Raw genomic sequence first — 19,669 nt, 5'->3', positions numbered from 1 at the left:
TGAGCAGGAAACAAACTACTAAAGTACATTCACACATTAGATGATTGATTACAGTCACGACTTGAAAGACAAGAGTGCTGACAAAACATTAACAACTGCTGAATCCGAAGATTAAAACTATACACAGAGTTAATTACTTAGAAGTAGCACTAACTTTCAACTATATATATATAACCAAATTCTCTTTGAAATAAAAATTGAACTTTTTTCATGTTAATTTAGCCAGTCATGTAATAAGGGAAAGAATGAAAGTGATCATCACCAATTGGCTGCATCGGCAACCTGCTTTCTTCTTCGTCCATGGACCACAGCTGCAGGGAGTGATCTGTGGGGCAGTAATCCCATATGGGAGAGGCCACTGCTTGGCAGGTCATCAGCTGGTTGCAATTTTCTTGTGAAAACTCAAAGTCTTCCCATATGTCTTCCATGGAATACACCTTGGGGCTTTCTTCGGCTTTCGAGCTAGTAATCTTCTTTTCTCCAGGCGCTGCAGCCATCAATTCCATCCCACCTGTGTCGTAAAAACTGTGCTCCTTAGCCTGCAGGGCCGGAGTACTGATCAGTTCTGCCGTAGGGCTATTTGAGATTGATGAGGATGAAGAGTTGGAAGACAATGAGGAAGCCGATACCGATGGAGATGCAGCGCCCTTCTTCCTCTCCTGAGCCATTTTCCTCATGTGAGTCCTCCAGTAGTTCTTGATCTCGTTATCGGTTCGACCGGGTAATTTCCGGGCAATTCTTGACCATCTACAAGTTAATATATCGTGTAGAAAATTTTAGTACAAACAAACATGATCAATAACATATGATTAACACATCAGTCAAGAGAAAATACAGCTATAATTAAAGCAATCATGCATCAATGACATCCAAAGATCAAGAAAGGGGTTGTCGGCCGCTTCCCGAATGATATTTTCCTAAAAGACACAACTCCGCATGGAAAAAGAGGTTTCCAAGCATAGGAATCAGCGCAAAATTCATTGTTTGCAATCAACTTAGGTTTAGCGTGTGATGTGTGTGTGTGTGAATGAGAAGAATAGGCAGGGAGGGATGATGAAAGTGAACCTGTTTCCATATTTGGAGTGAAGCTCGAGAACAAGGCGCTCCTCATGAGGGGTCATCTTACCCCTTTTGAGGCCAGGGTGGAGGTAGTTAACCCAACGCAGCCTGCAACTCTTGCCTGTTCTTTTCAAGCCTACAACAACAATTCATTGGGATGGTTAAATTCATTTGGGGTCGTGGTGAGTGCGATGCCCATGCCCAAAACAAGCATACCTATATATTCTGTCTCCCGCCAACCGGCAAACCTGAAACTTTTGCTATGAAATCCCATCGCCGGTCGCCGAACAAGTTCACGTATAGTACCAGCTGAACATCTTCTTGTTCAGTCCATGGCCCTTTTCTTACTCCTTCCTTCTCCATCATATATTCTCTCTCTCTCTCTCTCTGCGCTACACGGAGAATCTCAAGGGTGGGCTGCTGATATATATACTAAGGATTTCTATGAGTGATCTCTTTGCATTAATAAAAATTAAAGTTGGATTTGATCAGTGGTGTATATGAGAAAAGGACCCTCACCCTGCGACTTGACCAATTGATGATTGATAGCAGAATATGGCTGAATGATGCAACCCATTATAGAGTGCAATTTTTATTATTTCATTTTCTTTTTGTTGGGTTTAGAATAAGTGGCTGATATTTTGATGTAACTTTCATAACTAGCACAACTTTTACAATTCACTCTATTTTTTGTAACTGCCCATTTTTTTTCACATCCGTACAATATTATCAAGTGTACGTAGAGCCCATCTCTAGTTAGAGGCTAGAATTTCAAAATAGAATCCAATTTGATTTCAAAAGTTGGTAAATAAGATTCTGATCCGAGTTGGAATTGCGATTTATAATCCAGTTAAATAAAGAGTGATAACTGAAATTTTCAGTCTGAAAGATGGGTGACCCACAACACAATTATAAGGCTTGTTGAGATAATTTTAAATTAATTTTTTCAATACCTAAATTAGAATTCGTTTGTGAGAAATGTTGGGGTCGAAATAAATGTTTAGCACTAAGCTGGCAATCTGTCAAAGACCATATAGAGCCATGTGTCACCATGGCTGCCTTTGATGCCCTACGAATCAATGATTGTCCGTAAGAGTTATTGGGTTGAACGCTCATACGCCATTCAAATAAAAAGATACAAATTCTTGCCTTGATATGGGATTTTATTAATTTTGAAAGACTAATTCAATTTTTGTTGAGCTTGTACTATTTAGTCCCAATCAAACTACTTATAATACTCATACTATTTTTTTTTTAAAGTTATTACAATATAATATTAGTTAATTCAAATTTCTTTATATATATATATATATATATTCTATTATTGTATATCGATTCAACAACTCAAAATTTCATTTGATTAACACCCAAATGAAACTTCATAAAAATGAAACTTCTTATTGTTACTTCTTGTGGTCTACTTTACAAAACTGAAATTGAATGCTAACCAAAACAAGAAAGTGATAATCACAAGCATATTTTATCATGAAAGAAATTAATAAGCAATACACACACATGAAACAGCCTCACGCCACATATCATAAAAGGTGGCTGTCCAACAATACTAGCTAAATTAGTTCTTAATTAGTTAAATATATTTAATATTAATTTTAATTTTGTAACTATGACTTTTATTATTAAGTCCTTTTAATTTAAAAAATGCTAAAATTTAGTCCTTCGATGATTGAAGTTTTAATTTTTGGCCCAAAAATGACATGACATGCCAACTGAATATTTTTTTTTCGTTGTTTAATCCTACATAACTTTACACATAAATTAGAAGAGATTTTGGATATAATTATACTTTTATTAATATATATATATATAATTTATAAAAAAATATATACGTCATCCTTGCTCCCCCTCCCCTCCTTCACCTACCCCCCTGCAGAGGGGGGTGATGGTGTCTTGTCATCCAGATCGGTAATAGATTTGGACAACAGTGTCGTTTAGAGGTTCGATTGCCACTGCAATGGATGACGGCCACCCTCAACTGTGATGGGTTACGGTCACTCTCCATTGTGATAGGCGATCGCCATTGCCCAGAGATGAGGATGAGGCGACACGCTTTCATCTGCAGGAAGGCGTCATTACCACTGCAGGTAGTCACTTAAAAAAATATATTTAAAATTTAATTATAAATAATTAAAAAAATTAAGAAATAAAATAAATTCTTAAAAGAAAGTTAAGAAATATTTTTTAAAAAATTAAGAAAATTAATTTACTTTTTTAAAAAAATTATAAATAATATTAAAAAATTTAATATTATTTATAGTAATCGTTCGGTCATCTTTCGCTATAATATAAAACTTGAAAATAAAGTTTTATTACACTACCAAAAATTGACTTTTCGTTATAATATAAATTACCATAATTTAAAAATTATCGTAAATCAATATTATTAACAACGATTACACTTATATTTTTCTATAATTAATCAATATTTGCTATAATATTTAGCTATAACTAATGTTTGGCTTCATTTACAGAAACAACAGCTAATGATCATTACTGAGCCATGATTAATTTGAAATCGTCATAATATTTTTAAATATAATAATTAACTATATCAAAAAATTATTTTTTTTTTGTCTGTGCTATAAAATTTGAAAAGACTCAAGTTAACTTATTAACTGGAAATTCTTGGACACAAAACGGTTGGTTGACAGTTATTTGATTAATTTTAATTAGTTAACAAACTAAATAGCTTGCACTACTCATTAATTTTTGAAAAATAAAATATTAAGTAATGCATAAGAAAAAAACGCAAGAGATTTGTAATTGATTTTGAAAAGACTCATAATTTTAATTTAAGTTTTTGGTGATAACTTGTAATTGCTCAAAATTCCATTGAAAATACCGTTGTAATTTGTCACAAATGTTATTCCAACCTTTTGTCCATACGTTATTATAATAGTAAATAAACTATTACAAGATAACTCGAACCATCAAAATTCATCTTAGCTTTCATTGCACATTTGTGACGAATACTGTTGTCACAAATATTTGGTCGCAAAATTGTTGGTGAAAAATACCAAAATCTAGTCTAGGGTATACTGTCGCTAATTAGCGACGGCCACCCAAGCGGGTGAAACCATTTTGGTGATAACTATGTCATTGCTAAATTTGTCTCAACCACTTATAACTTACATTTTGTGAGGAAAAAAGTCTCGTTATAAATGAAATTTGACACACTTTGCTACAAAATACGAACCCAATCACAAACTTTGGCGATGGACAGCTAAATGCATTTTTGGCCCAATAACTTAGGTTATTTAACGTTTTCGTCCTTTAACTTTTTAAAATAATATTTTGGTGTTACATCTTTTTAATTTTATAATTTCAATTATTTCTTTCATCGGAGTTAACCATTTTCTGCAATGGAGGTCAACTCCAATAAAAAAAAGGGTGAAATTGTAAAATTTTTAAAGATGTAAGACCAAAATGCTACCATATAAAATTAAAAAATAAAATCGCCAAATAACTTAAGTTAGGAGACATGAAATGCAAGTAAGATGTTAATAAATTACAAAATTTAGAGATCTACTCCTTAATTCTTTCATATTAATATGCCAAGTTCCTAAATATTCTCTTTAATCATTATGGTATACTACCCTAATAAATTAAATGGACAAGAATGCCCGTCAAAAAGGACGAAAATAAATAAAGCCCCGAGCATCCACTCACTTTTTCCTGCAACCCGACCCACATTGAAAACCCCAAATTTGGACAATGGATCCTTCGACAACATCTCGTTATGTTGCCACGCAGACCAACTATGTACAGATACTTGGGCCTATAAATACAATTTTCACACACATTTATGGTACGTTACATTTACTATAATTTCAATAAGATTAACTACACTAATTCGCTTGTGACCATCTCTAAACCTTCACTAGTTTAAACATAATTAGAAAATTTTAATAGGGGAGCTCCCAACTCGACCCGATCTCCCAGAGACTCAAACCAATTTTGATCCAGATCAAAATATTATCTTTACGAGATGGTCAAACATTAATCAAATGAGGAGTTGAAATTCATTAATCACATGGATCAATCATCGGAGACTGCACAGTAGGTATGGGCAGTGTGCACCACCCATATTAAGTAGCAGCCTCTAGAATGCACTTATACAATCATTCGAAAATGAAACCACTATATATATATACATATAAATAAATATAGTGGGGTGTTGCATCATCATATTCGTTCTGCTATGACTTAACAACATTAGGTATATATATATATATATATATATATATATATATATATATATTAGTTATAGTTCCAATCAACATTCAGCTTTCCATAATAAGAGAAAATTAACATTAGATGTCTGAGAAAAGAGTAAAAAAGGAGTAAGGTTTATACTATTTTCTGCTATACTACTCCTTTTACTTACTTTTCTAGTGATAAGTAGTTCATAGTATATATGCACCTACAATTTTGTTCAGGAGTTTGAATGCATTAATTTGAGCCATCATTTTTTCAAACTCTAAAAATATTAATCGATAAAAAACACCTCTGAAAAAAGATTCAGCAATGCGATCATCACCCTAAATTTTTAGGAAAAAAAATGGAATATGATCCCATCTAAAGCAAGAGACAGTAAAATTTCTTTTTCACAAATTTAAGGATCGTGTCGTACTTTTTTTAGTTAGGAAAAAAGTAATATACACTTTCTTACAAACTCTTTCTAAAAAAAATTCTTACACAAATCCATATTTATATTAGGTTTACTAATTAAAACACATTAAAGATATTGGATCATTCTAGAGAATTAAAACTATATGTATATATTGGGGGGTGGGGGGGGGGGGGTTTTGGGGATTGTGGTGGTGAAAGTGGGATTTGAAAGAGAGTGACCAAAATGACGTGTTAGCCACCATTTCATGGCCACTCCACTCAAAACATTCACTGTCCTTATACATCAATTTTTAAATTCAAATTAATGTTAAGATGAGATAGGTACATACCAAAGTTTTGTATGTTCTTAATATAAAAATACCAATGTATAATGACTTTATACCATGTTGATTTTATTGGGTTAAATGCAATTTACTTCTATGTTAATAGATTAATGCAAAAAAGTTTTTATTAAAGTATAAAAAAAATCATCAGAACTTTTTTACACCTTTTCATTAATAAAGGGAGTAATTGTATTTATTCCTGATTTTATTATATATTCATAATTGATATTTTTATTTTCAAACAATATATATAAAAATTACACAAGTAATACATATATACGTAGTTCGAGTATATCTATATATTTATATGACGAGGTGGTAGATGTATGGCGAAAAGGTAAATTTGTCGAGGTGATAATTGAGTACCATTTGTATCTTCTTGTTTCATTATTTTGTCGTTCATGCCTCTACAAAAAATAAAAAAATAAATAAAATATAAACATTGTAGATAAATAAATTTTTATTTGTAAATCAATGATGACAATGGTGAAATATTGTATTCTTAGACTTCTTTAAAAAATATGAAATTATGATTTTCCTCAAAATGATTTTAAAATTACACTTATATTCCCCTCAAAAAATTCATTGTTTACACCTGACTTATTTTTGTTAGGATTTGAAAGAAAATATGTTAGCACAAAAAGCAAAATAAAAAATTATGTATTTTTTTTTTTTTGTTAACGTTAATATTTTTCATCCAAATCCTAATGAAAACAGGTTACGTATAAATGGAGAATTTTCGAAAGGAGTGTAAGTATAATTTCAATTTTTTCTGGTGGGAAAGTATAATTTTGTATTTTTAATGGTGGCTTATATATAATTAACCCTATTAATTATTACATTCTTTTCTACATTTATATTAGAATTACATTATATGAAAAGTTAAGTTTAATTGATATTTTAATATATATTTTATCATCAAATCCAGTGTCAACAAGTGTTAAATTGAGGTATTTTGACTAATCTAAGCATGCTGCAGGGACGCAAGCAATTTGTGCCATGTTGATCTGTAGTCGGTCAAATATTTATACTAATCCCTTTATAAAATTACAGACATTAACGTGTTACATGAGCCAATCATATGAAGATACATATTTGATGTATTATATATCTCATTAAATCAAATTGTAAGAAATAATACTGAAAATGTCCATTATATGATTCTTTTCAAACACTTATGTAAAGAAATCCCTACTGGAGTTCATTTGATACACAACAGAGATTGAAAATTAAAGCTAGGAAAGAAGGTTTCAAGGGATTTGCTCTACAAAAGTCCGTCAAATTCAAGAATATTTTAAGACAGCAATATTTAACAGGAAATATCAAATTGTGATTTGTAATTGCTGACGCTAAACCCTCGAATTAACGAAAAATCATTCGTAAAGGGCGTGTAATTCATATACCCTCTAGGCCTTTATTCTCGCATTTTGTATGATCACTCGTATGCATATATTTGCTTCGTGAATAAACATGGTGGAAATTGTTGGACAGAATTTGTAGGTAGAGTGGAGATTAGGACAAAGTTGTCGTTCTCAGAGTTATCTGAGGTCGTTTGGGGGGATCGAAGATTTAGACGTATCATTCCTAAGAGTTTGGATATGGACAAAGTTTGAGGGATCAGTGGGAAGAATGGCAAACATGCATAGCTCACTTTCAATCCCGAACACATAATTATGTAATCTGCACTGCAAAAGTTTATCGTTGTTTATGAAGTGCGGTACTAAATTTAGGATGAAAATGGACCCTACAATCATGATTAATCTTTTGTTATGCTTAATCAATATATTCATACTTACCACTTACCGCAAATTAAAGTGTGTATTTAAACTAATGATTGCACTCCCTTTATTAAAAATTTAGGTCCGGTATCAGTAGAGGATCTGCACATTTTATAAATGGTCGGCTCAAAACGACCCATAGACCACCCGAATAACTCGGATTGAGAGCTGTGGATTATGGAACACGTGACATCATCCTAAATGTGCAGGATATCAACCGTACACTTGTCCAAGACTATAAATACTCTATTCACACTAGTCATTAGGTATGACATATTCAACCCTTATTTATAAACTATTTCATCTTTTATTAGATATTTGATACCATCAACTGACTTGATCGTTGAAGTGACTATACTAAACAACCCACAGAATACTGACATTTGTGGTATAGAAAATTCCTGACCTGGTACCGGAGTATGTGGATTGAAACGACACTGGCCGAAACCCATTGACCCTGATCATAATCTATTTTTATTTTTATTTTTCGAGGCAATTATAAAGTACAAATGAAATTTACTCTTATACTTACAGTTACTCAAGATCTATTCCTATTGAGATAGTTTTTCAAGAATTACAAGATCATCCATCAACTACTTACATCAGGTCGAAGTCTATAAAACATTATAAAAATATTATCAGCTACAAGTTTTATTCTTGATTAAAAAAATAACTTCGGATCCACAATTATTGAATTCGAATAAAATATTGAGACAAATTCTATAAAATCCAACAATCATATATAGCATTATTTTTTAATTATTGTTTCTTGGAAAAGCACTTCACCACAATACTGACTTCACTCTCAACGCTCTTCTTATCATGGTAAATAATACAGTAATTAATTACTTCAAATGGCTAGTTTTGGTTATAAGCTCTACAACAAATCGTCCAAATGATCCTGAAATTATGTCCTAACAACGTGGTATTAAATTTCAAAATGACCTGTCAAAGATTCATAAATATGAAATGTTAGTCATGTCCTAGTGGTCAATAAGCAAATGAAGTGAAGTCCAAATGGCATCCACTAATAACCCTTTAATTCTTCATCCAGTTAAGTGCGATAATTAGTAATATATATATGATGATGATGTGATGATATTTGCAACAAGATAAGATATTATATTGTTCCCAATTAAGTACCCTATATATCATCTTTTTTTCATTTGCCTTCTTATAATAACTTCTTTCTCTATTTTATTTTGTTATTGGGGGCAGGAAAATGACTCACTTTTATTTATTTATTTTTGAATCACAAAGTGAGCACTAATTGTTTGAGATAATAAGTAGTTGTGATATTTTATCTTATATGGAAAGAAGAAGTGATCATGATATGTAATCAAATTGATAGAAGCAATTCTAATTCAAAACCATTAATAAGTAAAGATTGCGGGGAGTTTGTATAAGTTTTTGCGTCTGATGAAATATCGAGTTTAGGAATGAAATAAAGAAAGAAAATGGATTATATTTGCATAGCGTATTGGTGTATGAGAAATTAAAAGACGATGGATGATTGTCATTCGTATGTTCCTTCATGTATTCACATTATTGGTAATTTTAAAAAAATATAAAGTAAGGTGAAATTATTTCTTAAAAAATTTACCCTTTATAGTAATCTTTTTTAAAAACAAAATACTTTTTATTATTATACGGATGCGTACTAGAGTTCAGTAGCATCACACCAATGGAAGCATCTTCTTGAAGTACAAAGACTGTTAGAGGGTTATCCTGCAAAATAGGGATTAGCACTTTGATGCTAAATCAATAATAAAGATAAACAGAGTAAGTAAGGAACGCAAGACAAAACATATGACTTATTGGTTCAAATGACAGGAAAACATAAGTGGAAAGGGGGAGGGGAAGGGGGAGATAAAGAATAATAGTTTTTCTTTAAGATATTTGGTATGATTGTAAGAAGAGTAAATCTCAAATACTTTCCCTTGTTTGATACGAGGAAAATACATTGAGAAGAAAAGACTAATTATTATAATTTTACTGAATAACCTTTCTATTTATTTTATATCAGAAAATAAATTAATTAATATTATACTAATATAATTTTAATATATAAAAAATTTAAAAATCTTATTAATAAAAATATTTATCAAATAATAATAGAACACTTTTTATTAATAAAAATATTCATCAAAATGTGTATTTTTCATTTATTCTAAACTATTTAGTTTAAATAAATAAAAATTACTAACAAGATTGTTTACCTAATTGTTGACTTGGATGCAGTAGCTTTTCAACAATTTTGTTATCTTTTCTTTGAGAATTATGTACAGTATTATCAAGGGTGAGGATAAAAGAATTGAAGATAAATATTATATATATATAGGTAATATGATAAATAAAAATAAAACTATACTTATTGGTCTTTTTAACCTTATACTTCCAATTTTCCCAATTTTGAACGAAAACAAAATTGGACTCCTGGAGAAGTTTCATATACATCGAGTTTTACTTTACTTCCATCTCTTCCCTCAAACCAAACACGAAATTATCTCTTATACATTCAATTTTACTTCCACTTCTCTTATACTTTCACTTTTTACCCCAACCAAACACACTAAATGTGTAATTCAAGTGTGGAGTGCTGAAAATGTGAAGAAGAGTATTGAAACTCATGTATGGAGAGTAGAAAATAGTTAGAATTTGTGCAAACTTGATGAGTGAAAATATTACCTTATTGGCTTACCTAAACCCCCAATTTATAGGAGCAGGATTTGAGAGATTTGGGAGATTTGGGAATCGATTAGAAGAGGTTGAGATATTCCCAAAATCTTTAAATATGTTTGTGGGATAATGTTATCCCCTTGTTCACCATATCATCTGGTCCCACGTCAGTAGGAAGATATCCTGCAAAATTAGCAACATAATAGTCTAACATCAAGGAATTATTTACCTATAATATTTATCCAACCAAATCCAACTAACATGTGCATCCCTATCGGTATACTTTTAGGGTGAGGTGGCACTTGATGTGTACAATAGGATTGATGTATTGAATAAAGTGAATAGGCTCTAAACTTGTTGATATTGGGCCTGAACTTTTAGGTGTACGGTTTTGCATACAGGTGGCAAATAGGTAGGTTTTGATCAGATTCAGGTGGATTGATTTTACAATGAATTAAATTTAATTGGTGTTCAAACGTGTGGGTCCAATATGGGTTGATCCTGATTTGGTTGAGTTCAAAATAATAAGGTATTATTTTTGTGATAGAATTTGAATTGCAATTAAATTTTTTTTACTAATTTTTAATAAATTATGTGCCGTTATGATATCAAATATAATTAATTATAGCTTCTAATAATTGCTTTTCTCAAAATATTGTATTGATATTTTACCTATCGAAATCTCGATTCGATTGACATTTACATAATGAACACTCTTGAGAAACAAGAATTTACCAGTTACAAAGAAATCAGAGGCATGCCATGTTTTTATATTAAGTCGAATGAAAATATAGTTATTTAGAAAATATTATATTTATATAATTTAAAAAAAGTGAATCTATGATGATGGGCATAGTCCAATTGCATGATATTATTAAAAATAATATTTTTTATTAATATTAAAAATTTTATTATTTTTGATTGATTAATAGAAAATAAATAATGAGACTCATTTAAGACCTGTTAGAAATCGTCCGAGACCTATGGTCTAGATGGAGTTAATTAACTGTACAACTCTTTTATTGAACTCATAACTATGCTAATATTTGCCATCAATTGTATAATATTATTAAAAACAACACTTCATCGACTAATAAAAAATTAAAAATAATTAAAAGAAAACTCATTAGGTACCCATTAGAACTCATATTAGACCCGTAATATATTCAAATTCAATTAAACACAACTCATATTGAACCAAAACTGCAACATTTTAAACCCAACTCAATCCCATCCAAAATTAAATGGGTTGAGTTCCAACCCATATTACCATCACCGGACTTTTGAAGCTTCTGTCAAATGCAACCCAGTTTCAGGATCCAGAATGAAAATGGAGATTCGGGTCAGATTCTCTGCTTCTCTTTTGATAATTTAAACCCGTCAATGAAAAGGATTTGGAGCCGATTCAGACCCAGAAGATCGTCACTTACCCAATGAGGCCCAATGCGTAGTTAACAGGCCCATATCCATAGGTAGGATATCTTCTCTTGGTTCTACCCAATTTCGGTTTTTAATGGGCGGGTCCAATCCAAACCCAATCAAGTTTGGGTCGAGTGAACTATTTTGATCTTGCATATCCGAAACCCTTTCAGCAAAATGACTTATACCCACCAGGACAAGAAAAAAATACCTATGCGCACCACTTTCATTTTACATTTATTCTTATGGTATAATTGCGTTTACATTTTTTGATCTATAATTTATTTATAAAATTACCTCTATTTCTTAAAAATTATATATACACTTATTAAAAATATCGATATTATTAACACAAATCATCCATATTTTTTGAAAAATTACATATATATCCTTAAAAATATCAACATCATTATACAAATTACTCCTAACTAAATAAATAATTCATTTGTATAAATAAATAATAAATAAAGGTTTTAAATATAATTATCCCTGTTCTTAATGGTACCATAATTAGTAAAATATGGGATGGAAAAACAAAAGAAAGTGCGACTTACTGTTGTAATAGTTCTGACATTAAACTTTCTAAAGATCTTGTTCAGCATGGGATGAGTAATTTAGGACTATTTGCTAAATTTCTTTGTTTTATTAATATGTATTAGGTGATGCAAGACCACTTTATTCAAATAATATCAAAATTATTTATCTCAAAATTAAGTAGAGTTGAAGTCAAATTATTGACAATCGATTAAAATCGATTCATAAAATATTTGTTCAAACTCAAACTCAAACTCAAACCTATTTTCTCTTTTGTCAAAACCATTACAATAATCATATATTGTTTAATACTATTACAGTAGATAATAAATCCTATTATGCAGTAGACCAACTCCTGCTATATAGCAGACAACATTCCATGCACCTGGTGGAGTTCGAATTCATGCCCTTTAAAATCGTGGGACCTCAATTTCACCAATTGAGTTAGACCTAATTAGCAATCCAATGAAAATGTTAATCTTAACAAAATCAAAATTTTAAACAAAATATTTTGTTGATTAAACTCTCGTGTTTGGCTTGAACTCGATGCTATTAGAACAAAATAATAAAATATACTTAAATGAATTATCCAAGTCCGATTTATATATGATTTAATTAAAATTCATTAAATTAATAATCAAATTAAATTTAGGCACCATAAGGGGCGAGGGTGAGATGATCAAAGCCGTGAATACCACCAAAGAATACCATCAACATGCGGGTTCCAGTACAGCGTACACATTCTCATGATCTGAACCGCCCACTCTGATTGAGGTATGGGCGGTGAGATGTGGTCAACGCCAAGGGGTGCTATATGCTATGATAGGGCCCCACACCCCCCCGAAATTAATGGGAATTTAATAATACGTTTCGACAACGCAATTATCGGCGTCCCCGAATTTCAAAGTTAGGTGAGACTGAGAGTGAGAGAGTCAACTCTTTGACGGGTTTTGAACTTTTGGAAAATTGTTTGAGAAAGGAGTGACTTAATTTTACCAAACATATATAGGTATAAAGATTAGGCCTAGGGTGTATAAATTAGTGTATGCTACTTTGACTAAAGATACTTGTGGATACCTGTCTTTATTAAAAAATCTTACTTAAATTAGATGGGTTCAAATCAAATTAATTACTGACAAGTATATCATATTTTTATGTATTGATCATTTTTATTGAATTATATATCAATTATCATATAAATGTATTACACTTGTCATATAATTAGTTTTGATTAAATTCGATTTGGGTTAAAATCTCTCATATTTTTATTTAGTCACGGTATCAAGTTAGGTAATAAAATTATGTCCACATCCCTTACAGTTAAGTTTAATTACACGAACATTTCTAATTCTACGATAAAATTACAAGCACAGTCCTTAAAATTATAATTGCAATTTACATTGTCACTTCCTTATGAATTTTTTTTACACAAATACTTTTTAAAGTATACTACTACATCAACATTTCCTCAAGGAATGTTCTTATAATTTGACAATGAATGTTTATGTAACTAAATCCAATTTGAGAAAGTATCGACGTACTTTACTTTACTTCATTTTTATTTGAGTCGGGGGGTTAAATATAATTTACTCTCTTGAAAAATTTTAAATGTTAAAAGAAATATTTGTGAGAAATTCATATTACTTGTAAATGAGTAATTTAAGCAGCTTATAAACACCAATGTTTCATTGTTCTTGCGAGATGTCTTCTCAAGACAATCGCGAAACTCATATAAAGTCAGAATGAGTAATACCTCATATAAATGGGTCAATGATCACATACATGTCTTGACATTTGACATAGTCTATAGAAATAAGGCCATACGCCCATCTCAAGTCTTTCAACTGGGGGGCTGATTATGTAGACAAGCATACTACATTGGTTACAGACGAAAAGTTTGAGACTTATAAATACTAAAGCCTTCTTTTCCTAACGAGATGCATTTTTAGGACAAAATCGTAAGACTTATATAAAATCGCAACGGACAACATTTCACGCAATGAATTTCTGATCGTATCAGATGTCACATCAAATTAGAATGAAGAGATTCCAGCACCAGTATAAGATTGCACTCTTGGTCGCAGTCATCCTAAATATACTTAAATCAACATTTTTTGTTGAGGGATCTTATTGAAGCTGCAAAAGTTGTAAATTTGTAATATTATAACTCAATGAATGTAATACTTCTGTTAAGCTCCATCCGACATTTGAGTATTTACTGATCCGTATTGATATAAGTACTACCACCTTTTCGGTACATCGCATCATTTGATGATTATTTTAATTTTTATCGTATTATAATTATTAATGATAAGAATTATAAATAAAATTATTAATATAAATAATTAGTGATAAATGTACAGTGACAACACAAATGTAGTGATGATAATTATTTATTGTTAAATGAGTACAACATATATGTTTGTAATTATTTTTAGTGATATTTTTATGCACAACTTTCTTTTTCTCTAATTCTTACTGGTGAAAATTTCTATAAAATTAAATACCGTTGTTAAAAACTATAAAACTCGTTATTGCAGCAACATATGAATATTTCCACTTACTACAAATAGTTAGTAAAAGTAATTATCAATTGATTTCTTTTATTGATAATTCTCTTTTTCTGGTGATAATTAATTCATTTATTGATAGTAAAATTAATATTTTTCCGTAATCATATATTTGTTGATGATCACATTGAAGCACTTAACAATTAATATGGAGCAGAAAAATATAAAAACAATTAGAATAAGTGTTTGAAATTTTAAAGTTTAATAAATCTTTTCCTTTCGGTGCGGACAAGATTAATTTTGCCTCCAGTGTGGGAGGAGTTTAATTCTGTAGCTCCCGTTCTTCTAAGACAAGATTAGTTTCATCTTCAACGTGGAGTCTTTCTAAATAAGATTAGTTTTCTTTGGAGTGAAACGAAAATATACGTGATGAAAATTAAAAAGAAAAGAAAAAAAATATTTGACGACAAACTATCTGGTTTCATAGTTGCTCTTGTTCCATAGAGCATTATAAGATAAGATTTTATTACATAAATGATATAACATCATTAATAACTAATAAATGTTTTATTTTCTGACCCCCCCCCCCAAAAAAAAAAAAAAAAAAAAAAAAAACCCCCCCCCCCCCCAAAAAAAAAAAAAAAGAAAAAAGAAAACCGTAGTGAATTCTAAAACCAAAAAAGTTAGCGGCAGATATATTTACATTTGTTTGTTTGTTAGCTGTTGTCTCCCGCATCCATTTTTGAATGTTCCCCTCCACACCCCGCCTCCCCTTTTCACACCCATACCCACCGTGCCCTCACCTAACCGCCAAACCCCTTGTTTATAAACCCCATTCCTCCTCTCTCTCCAAAACTCCTCACCATTTCCGTTTAAATGGACTTCATTTGACTCCCATCACTCTGCCATGGCGGTTTCTGGCTCCAGGTCAGGAAAAATGTCGGAGCTTCAGCTGACAAAGGGTTGGAGAGATCAACAAAGGGAAATTAGCCCTGAGAGAACGAAAGTCTGGATTGAACCAGCAAACGGCAAGTTGAAGGCTGATCGCAGAGTGCCTGTTGTGTATTATCTCTCCAGAAATGGGCAGCTTGAGCATCCCCATTTCATGGAGGTTCCTCTCTCTTCTACTCATGGCCTCTTTCTCGGAGGTAAATTACTGAACCCAAATCTGCACATCCATTGAGAGTCTTCTTTCGGGATCTGAGTTGCGATTTTGTGTGCAGATGTGATTAACCGGTTGAATGTTCTTCGTGGGAAAGGCATGGCGGCCATGTATTCCTGGTCTTGCAAACGGTATGACTTTTTTTTTTTTTAAAGAAATTTCTTGATTTTTTTGGGTTTTTGATTTTTTTGAAATTTTGGTTTGAGAGACTCTGATTTGGGGATATGGTGGTCCAGGAGCTACAAGAATGGATTTGTATGGCATGATTTGTCGGAGAATGATTTCATCTACCCGGCGCACGGCCATGAGTACGTTCTCAAAGGATCAGAGCTTCTGGAGAACACGTTTTTGGAAACAGTTACTTCTCTACAGAGGCAGCAGCCACGGGCTCTGCCGGCGCCGGAGACCCAAATCACCGCCGGGGATCTGGATTACCCCCAGACATCCGACAGACGGCGGCGGAACCAGTCCTGCAGCTCCATCGACTTCAACCTCCAGGAGTACAGTGTCTACAAGGCAGAGTCCTCCTGCAGATCCGCCGCCGCTGACGCCTCCACTCAAACTGGAGAAAGCCGTCGCCGCCGCCGCCGCCCACCACCCGAAATAGTTGAAGAGAAGAGCAAAGAACCGTGTGAAAAGGAACCGCAGCGCGACGAGATCGAGATCTCCCCACCACCATCCGACTCGAGCCCGGAGACTCTTGAAACTTTAATGAAAGCCGACGGGCGGCTGATGCTCCACCCGGAGAACGCCAAGGAAGAATCAACGGCGAGTAGGCAGCAGATTCAAAGGGCAGGCAAATCGTCAGTTCTGATGCAGTTACTCTCATGCGGGTCGATGTCGTTCAAGGACTGCGGCGCCGGACAGGGGGGCTTGGGACTGATATCGCAGTACAAGATGAGGGTGCCCCGCGGCGGAGTGAGAGTGGAGGAGAAAGAGTACTTCAGCGGGAGCTTAGTGGAGACAAAGAAAGAGGAATTTCCGACGTTGAAGAGGTCCACTTCGTACAACGGTGATAGGTGAGTGTGTGTTTCCGACATGGTTTGTACGCGAGTGTGAGATACTACTACTGTTTATCATTTGGGCAGATAGTAATAGTAATAGTAACAGTTGTGCTTACTTCATTCCTGACTTGCACACAGTGTGTCACATGGCTTTTGATTCTTAGTACTAGCTACTTTATTTGTCCACACCCTTTCATCTACGTGTATTATGCTATGAAAATACGTTGATTTCGAACTCCATTTGATTGAATTAAATAGGAGGAAAATAATCTGATACTTGATCGGCTTTTAATTGTTAAAGCTCAACTAATGTTGTACAATATTTTTTTTTCCGTATGAAATTAAGGTCTAGGTCAAATTCAATTCAGTCAGTCGAAAAATAATATCGAGTTATTTGAGTTAGATTCAGTTGTTTTCGACGCAATTTCACTATATATGGATGAAAAATATTTAAGCAAAGTTGAACTTATAGTATTCAATTAATGATAGGTAATTCAATCATTAACTATCATATTGATAGTCATTTATTCTCATAATGAGCCCAGTAGAAACAAGAAAAACTAAATAAATATATTAGATAATGATAGATCATGTTAACTTTGTTTAAGGTGGTTAAGAATTCAAAATCAAATTTCTACCAAATCCAAGCTGGTTGATCATGCTAACTTTTCCATTTTCTAAAAGTGGATTGTGTTTGTCTTTAATTTATTTTGATGCGAGAAGAATGGTTGACTTTATATTCCATAAGGGTATCTTACTCATTTTTATAAGGGAATTTCGTAGTATTTATGTTAAGGTAGAGACCAATGATACTTATATAACTAGAGCCCATAATGTAGATATATCACCTACCTATTTCTTGAGCAATTAACTCAATATAGACTCTAATATCAAGTCAAAAAGGTATACCACAAGGGCTTTTGTGAGAGTTCATTTTTAAATATTTTTTTATTGAAAATAAGTTGAAACAATACTATTAAGTTGTAATTTATACTTTTGAGCTATTTAAATTAGTCAATTTATGTAAAACGTTATAAATAACTTCCTGCTAACTCAAATTTAATACATAGACAACATGAAAAAGGTGTAGTAATTAAGGCACTAAAATTACATGGGAGGAAAAATGAAATGTAGATGCATGAGAAACATAAGTCACATAGTAATTCTCACATGTCGGGGCAAGGCCGGCATAGAGTACATTGGAAAGTAGAAAAAGTGAAGGGCTATAGCTAGAAATTCACAAGAATGCTCCCTTTCTGGTTGAATTCTTGTCCTTACACATTTTGGAGTTTGCACTTGCATGCATGTGCACAATTGTTCCTTGAATTTTCTCTCATTTGGAGATATATCCTTCCTTCACTAAATAATAAAATTCCTCGTGGAGTGGGACACAAACCTTCCACACTTCTTCTTTGACTTGGTGTGAATGTAGGTAGTGTGGGGTGGGAAGTTCAAAAATTTTGTCACTTGTATGGAATGGCATACGCACCCTCATAGCTTCTTGTGTTGTTTCCAAGAAGTTGCATTCGAGTTTTGTGCATTCAACAACTGAGTTGGGAGGCGAAGTCATGGGAATTTATGTTGACTTATGTATGGATTCACACTACAAATATCAGTCTCCAAGAATGGGTTAATTACATTTTATTTATTTATGTTCCAATCATATCCAACTAGTAAATAGCTTCCTTTTCTGATACAATTTTGTTCTTCAATTATTATGTCTTATTTATTATTAATTAAACATTATGTAAACAAGGATGTCTTTTTTTATAATATAAGAACAAACACTAGTAAAATTCACACTTTTTATGTATATAAATATAGATATTCTTCTATATTTTAATTTGGAAGTATTTCCTATATTTTTCTCTTAGCAACTGCGGGAGGTGCTTGAACAGATTGTAGGCAAAAATGCTTTACAAAAAGATCCTAATTCTTCTCTTGATCTATTCTTTTGTGATCCCTACTCTGCCTAGAAAACTATTAAGGGCAAAAAGAACTCTTTGAATAAGCAAAAAAGGGCCCTTCGTTCTTGAATTTTTAAATAAAAAGTTCACTGTACATTTTTTTTAATTTTAGTCTAATAACTCTTTTATTTGGACAAAATTATATCTGAAAATTGATCGTTTGTCTGCAAATGAAGAAGGTTTTCAGTAATTATTCTTTTATATTCGTAAAGGGGGTCAAAACAGACATTACACACATGAAAATATCAATTAAGAGTTGTGTCCAGTACAATTGAAAAACATAGGGGGCTGAATTGTCTATTTGCTAAAATTTTAGGGAACAAGTTGTTCATTTTTAATATATTTATAAACAATTGTAATATCAAAAATAGCCCCTATAGCTCAGTGGTAGAGCGTCAGTCTTGTAAACTGAAGGTCTGTAGTTCGATCCTGCATGGGGGCAACTTTTGCAATTTTCAGTTTGATGCTCAACAAAAAGAAGTAAATAAAGCAAGCTCCATCCATTTATTTAATAATTCTTTTTAGATTTTTCATTTTAATCTTTTAAAAGACAAAAACACTCTCACAATTTTGTTACTATTCAA

At 32.2% G+C, this 19,669-nt stretch overlaps 2 protein-coding genes and 1 non-coding gene across 5 annotated transcripts; 2 read left to right on the top strand and 1 right to left on the bottom strand.

Moving 5' to 3' along the window:
* On the bottom strand, positions 1 to 1,548 carry LOC105170662 (transcription factor MYB48). Of its 3 annotated transcripts, XM_020696568.1 has the most exons (4): positions 1,308 to 1,548; positions 1,066 to 1,195; positions 630 to 747; positions 1 to 539 (listed from the first exon to the last, which is right to left on the bottom strand). In XM_020696568.1, the coding sequence occupies exons 1-4, from the start codon at positions 1,423 to 1,425 to the stop codon at positions 219 to 221; spliced, it is 687 nt and encodes a 228-aa protein (XP_020552227.1). In that variant the 5' UTR covers positions 1,426 to 1,548; the 3' UTR covers positions 1 to 218. The 3 variants fall into 3 exon arrangements, with proteins under 3 accessions (XP_020552227.1, XP_011089823.1, XP_011089822.1); XM_011091521.2 differs by having other exon boundaries at positions 1 to 747; positions 1,308 to 1,541; XM_011091520.2 differs by having other exon boundaries at positions 1 to 747; positions 1,276 to 1,476.
* LOC105170661 (protein UPSTREAM OF FLC) lies at positions 15,710 to 17,358 on the top strand. The gene is made up of 3 exons (XM_011091519.2): positions 15,710 to 16,100; positions 16,176 to 16,245; positions 16,351 to 17,358. The coding sequence occupies exons 1-3, from the start codon at positions 15,860 to 15,862 to the stop codon at positions 17,135 to 17,137; spliced, it is 1,098 nt and encodes a 365-aa protein (XP_011089821.1). The 5' UTR covers positions 15,710 to 15,859; the 3' UTR covers positions 17,138 to 17,358.
* Positions 19,456 to 19,527, top strand: TRNAT-UGU. Its single transcript has one exon. It is a non-coding gene; the product is annotated as a tRNA-Thr (tRNA).

The sequence above is a fragment of the Sesamum indicum genome, linkage group LG9 (assembly GCF_000512975.1).
Source record: "Sesamum indicum cultivar Zhongzhi No. 13 linkage group LG9, S_indicum_v1.0, whole genome shotgun sequence".
NCBI lineage: Eukaryota > Viridiplantae > Streptophyta > Magnoliopsida > Lamiales > Pedaliaceae > Sesamum > Sesamum indicum.
This window is presented reverse-complemented; position numbering and strand designations above follow the sequence as displayed.

Coding starts and splice junctions, on each gene's coding strand:
- LOC105170662 (XM_011091521.2), bottom strand. CDS start 1,425: ATGATGGAGAAGGAAGGAGTAAGAAAAGGGCCATGGACTGAACAAGAA. Junction 1,196..1,307: donor TTTCATAGCAAAAGTTTCAG/GTTTGCCGGTTG, acceptor TTGTTGTTGTAG/GCTTGAAAAGAACAGGCAAG. Junction 748..1,065: donor CACTCCAAATATGGAAACAG/GTTCACTTTCAT, acceptor ATTAACTTGTAG/ATGGTCAAGAATTGCCCGGA.
- LOC105170661 (XM_011091519.2), top strand. CDS start 15,860: ATGGCGGTTTCTGGCTCCAGGTCAGGAAAAATGTCGGAGCTTCAGCTG. Junction 16,101..16,175: donor TCATGGCCTCTTTCTCGGAG/GTAAATTACTGA, acceptor TTTTGTGTGCAG/ATGTGATTAACCGGTTGAAT. Junction 16,246..16,350: donor TATTCCTGGTCTTGCAAACG/GTATGACTTTTT, acceptor ATGGTGGTCCAG/GAGCTACAAGAATGGATTTG.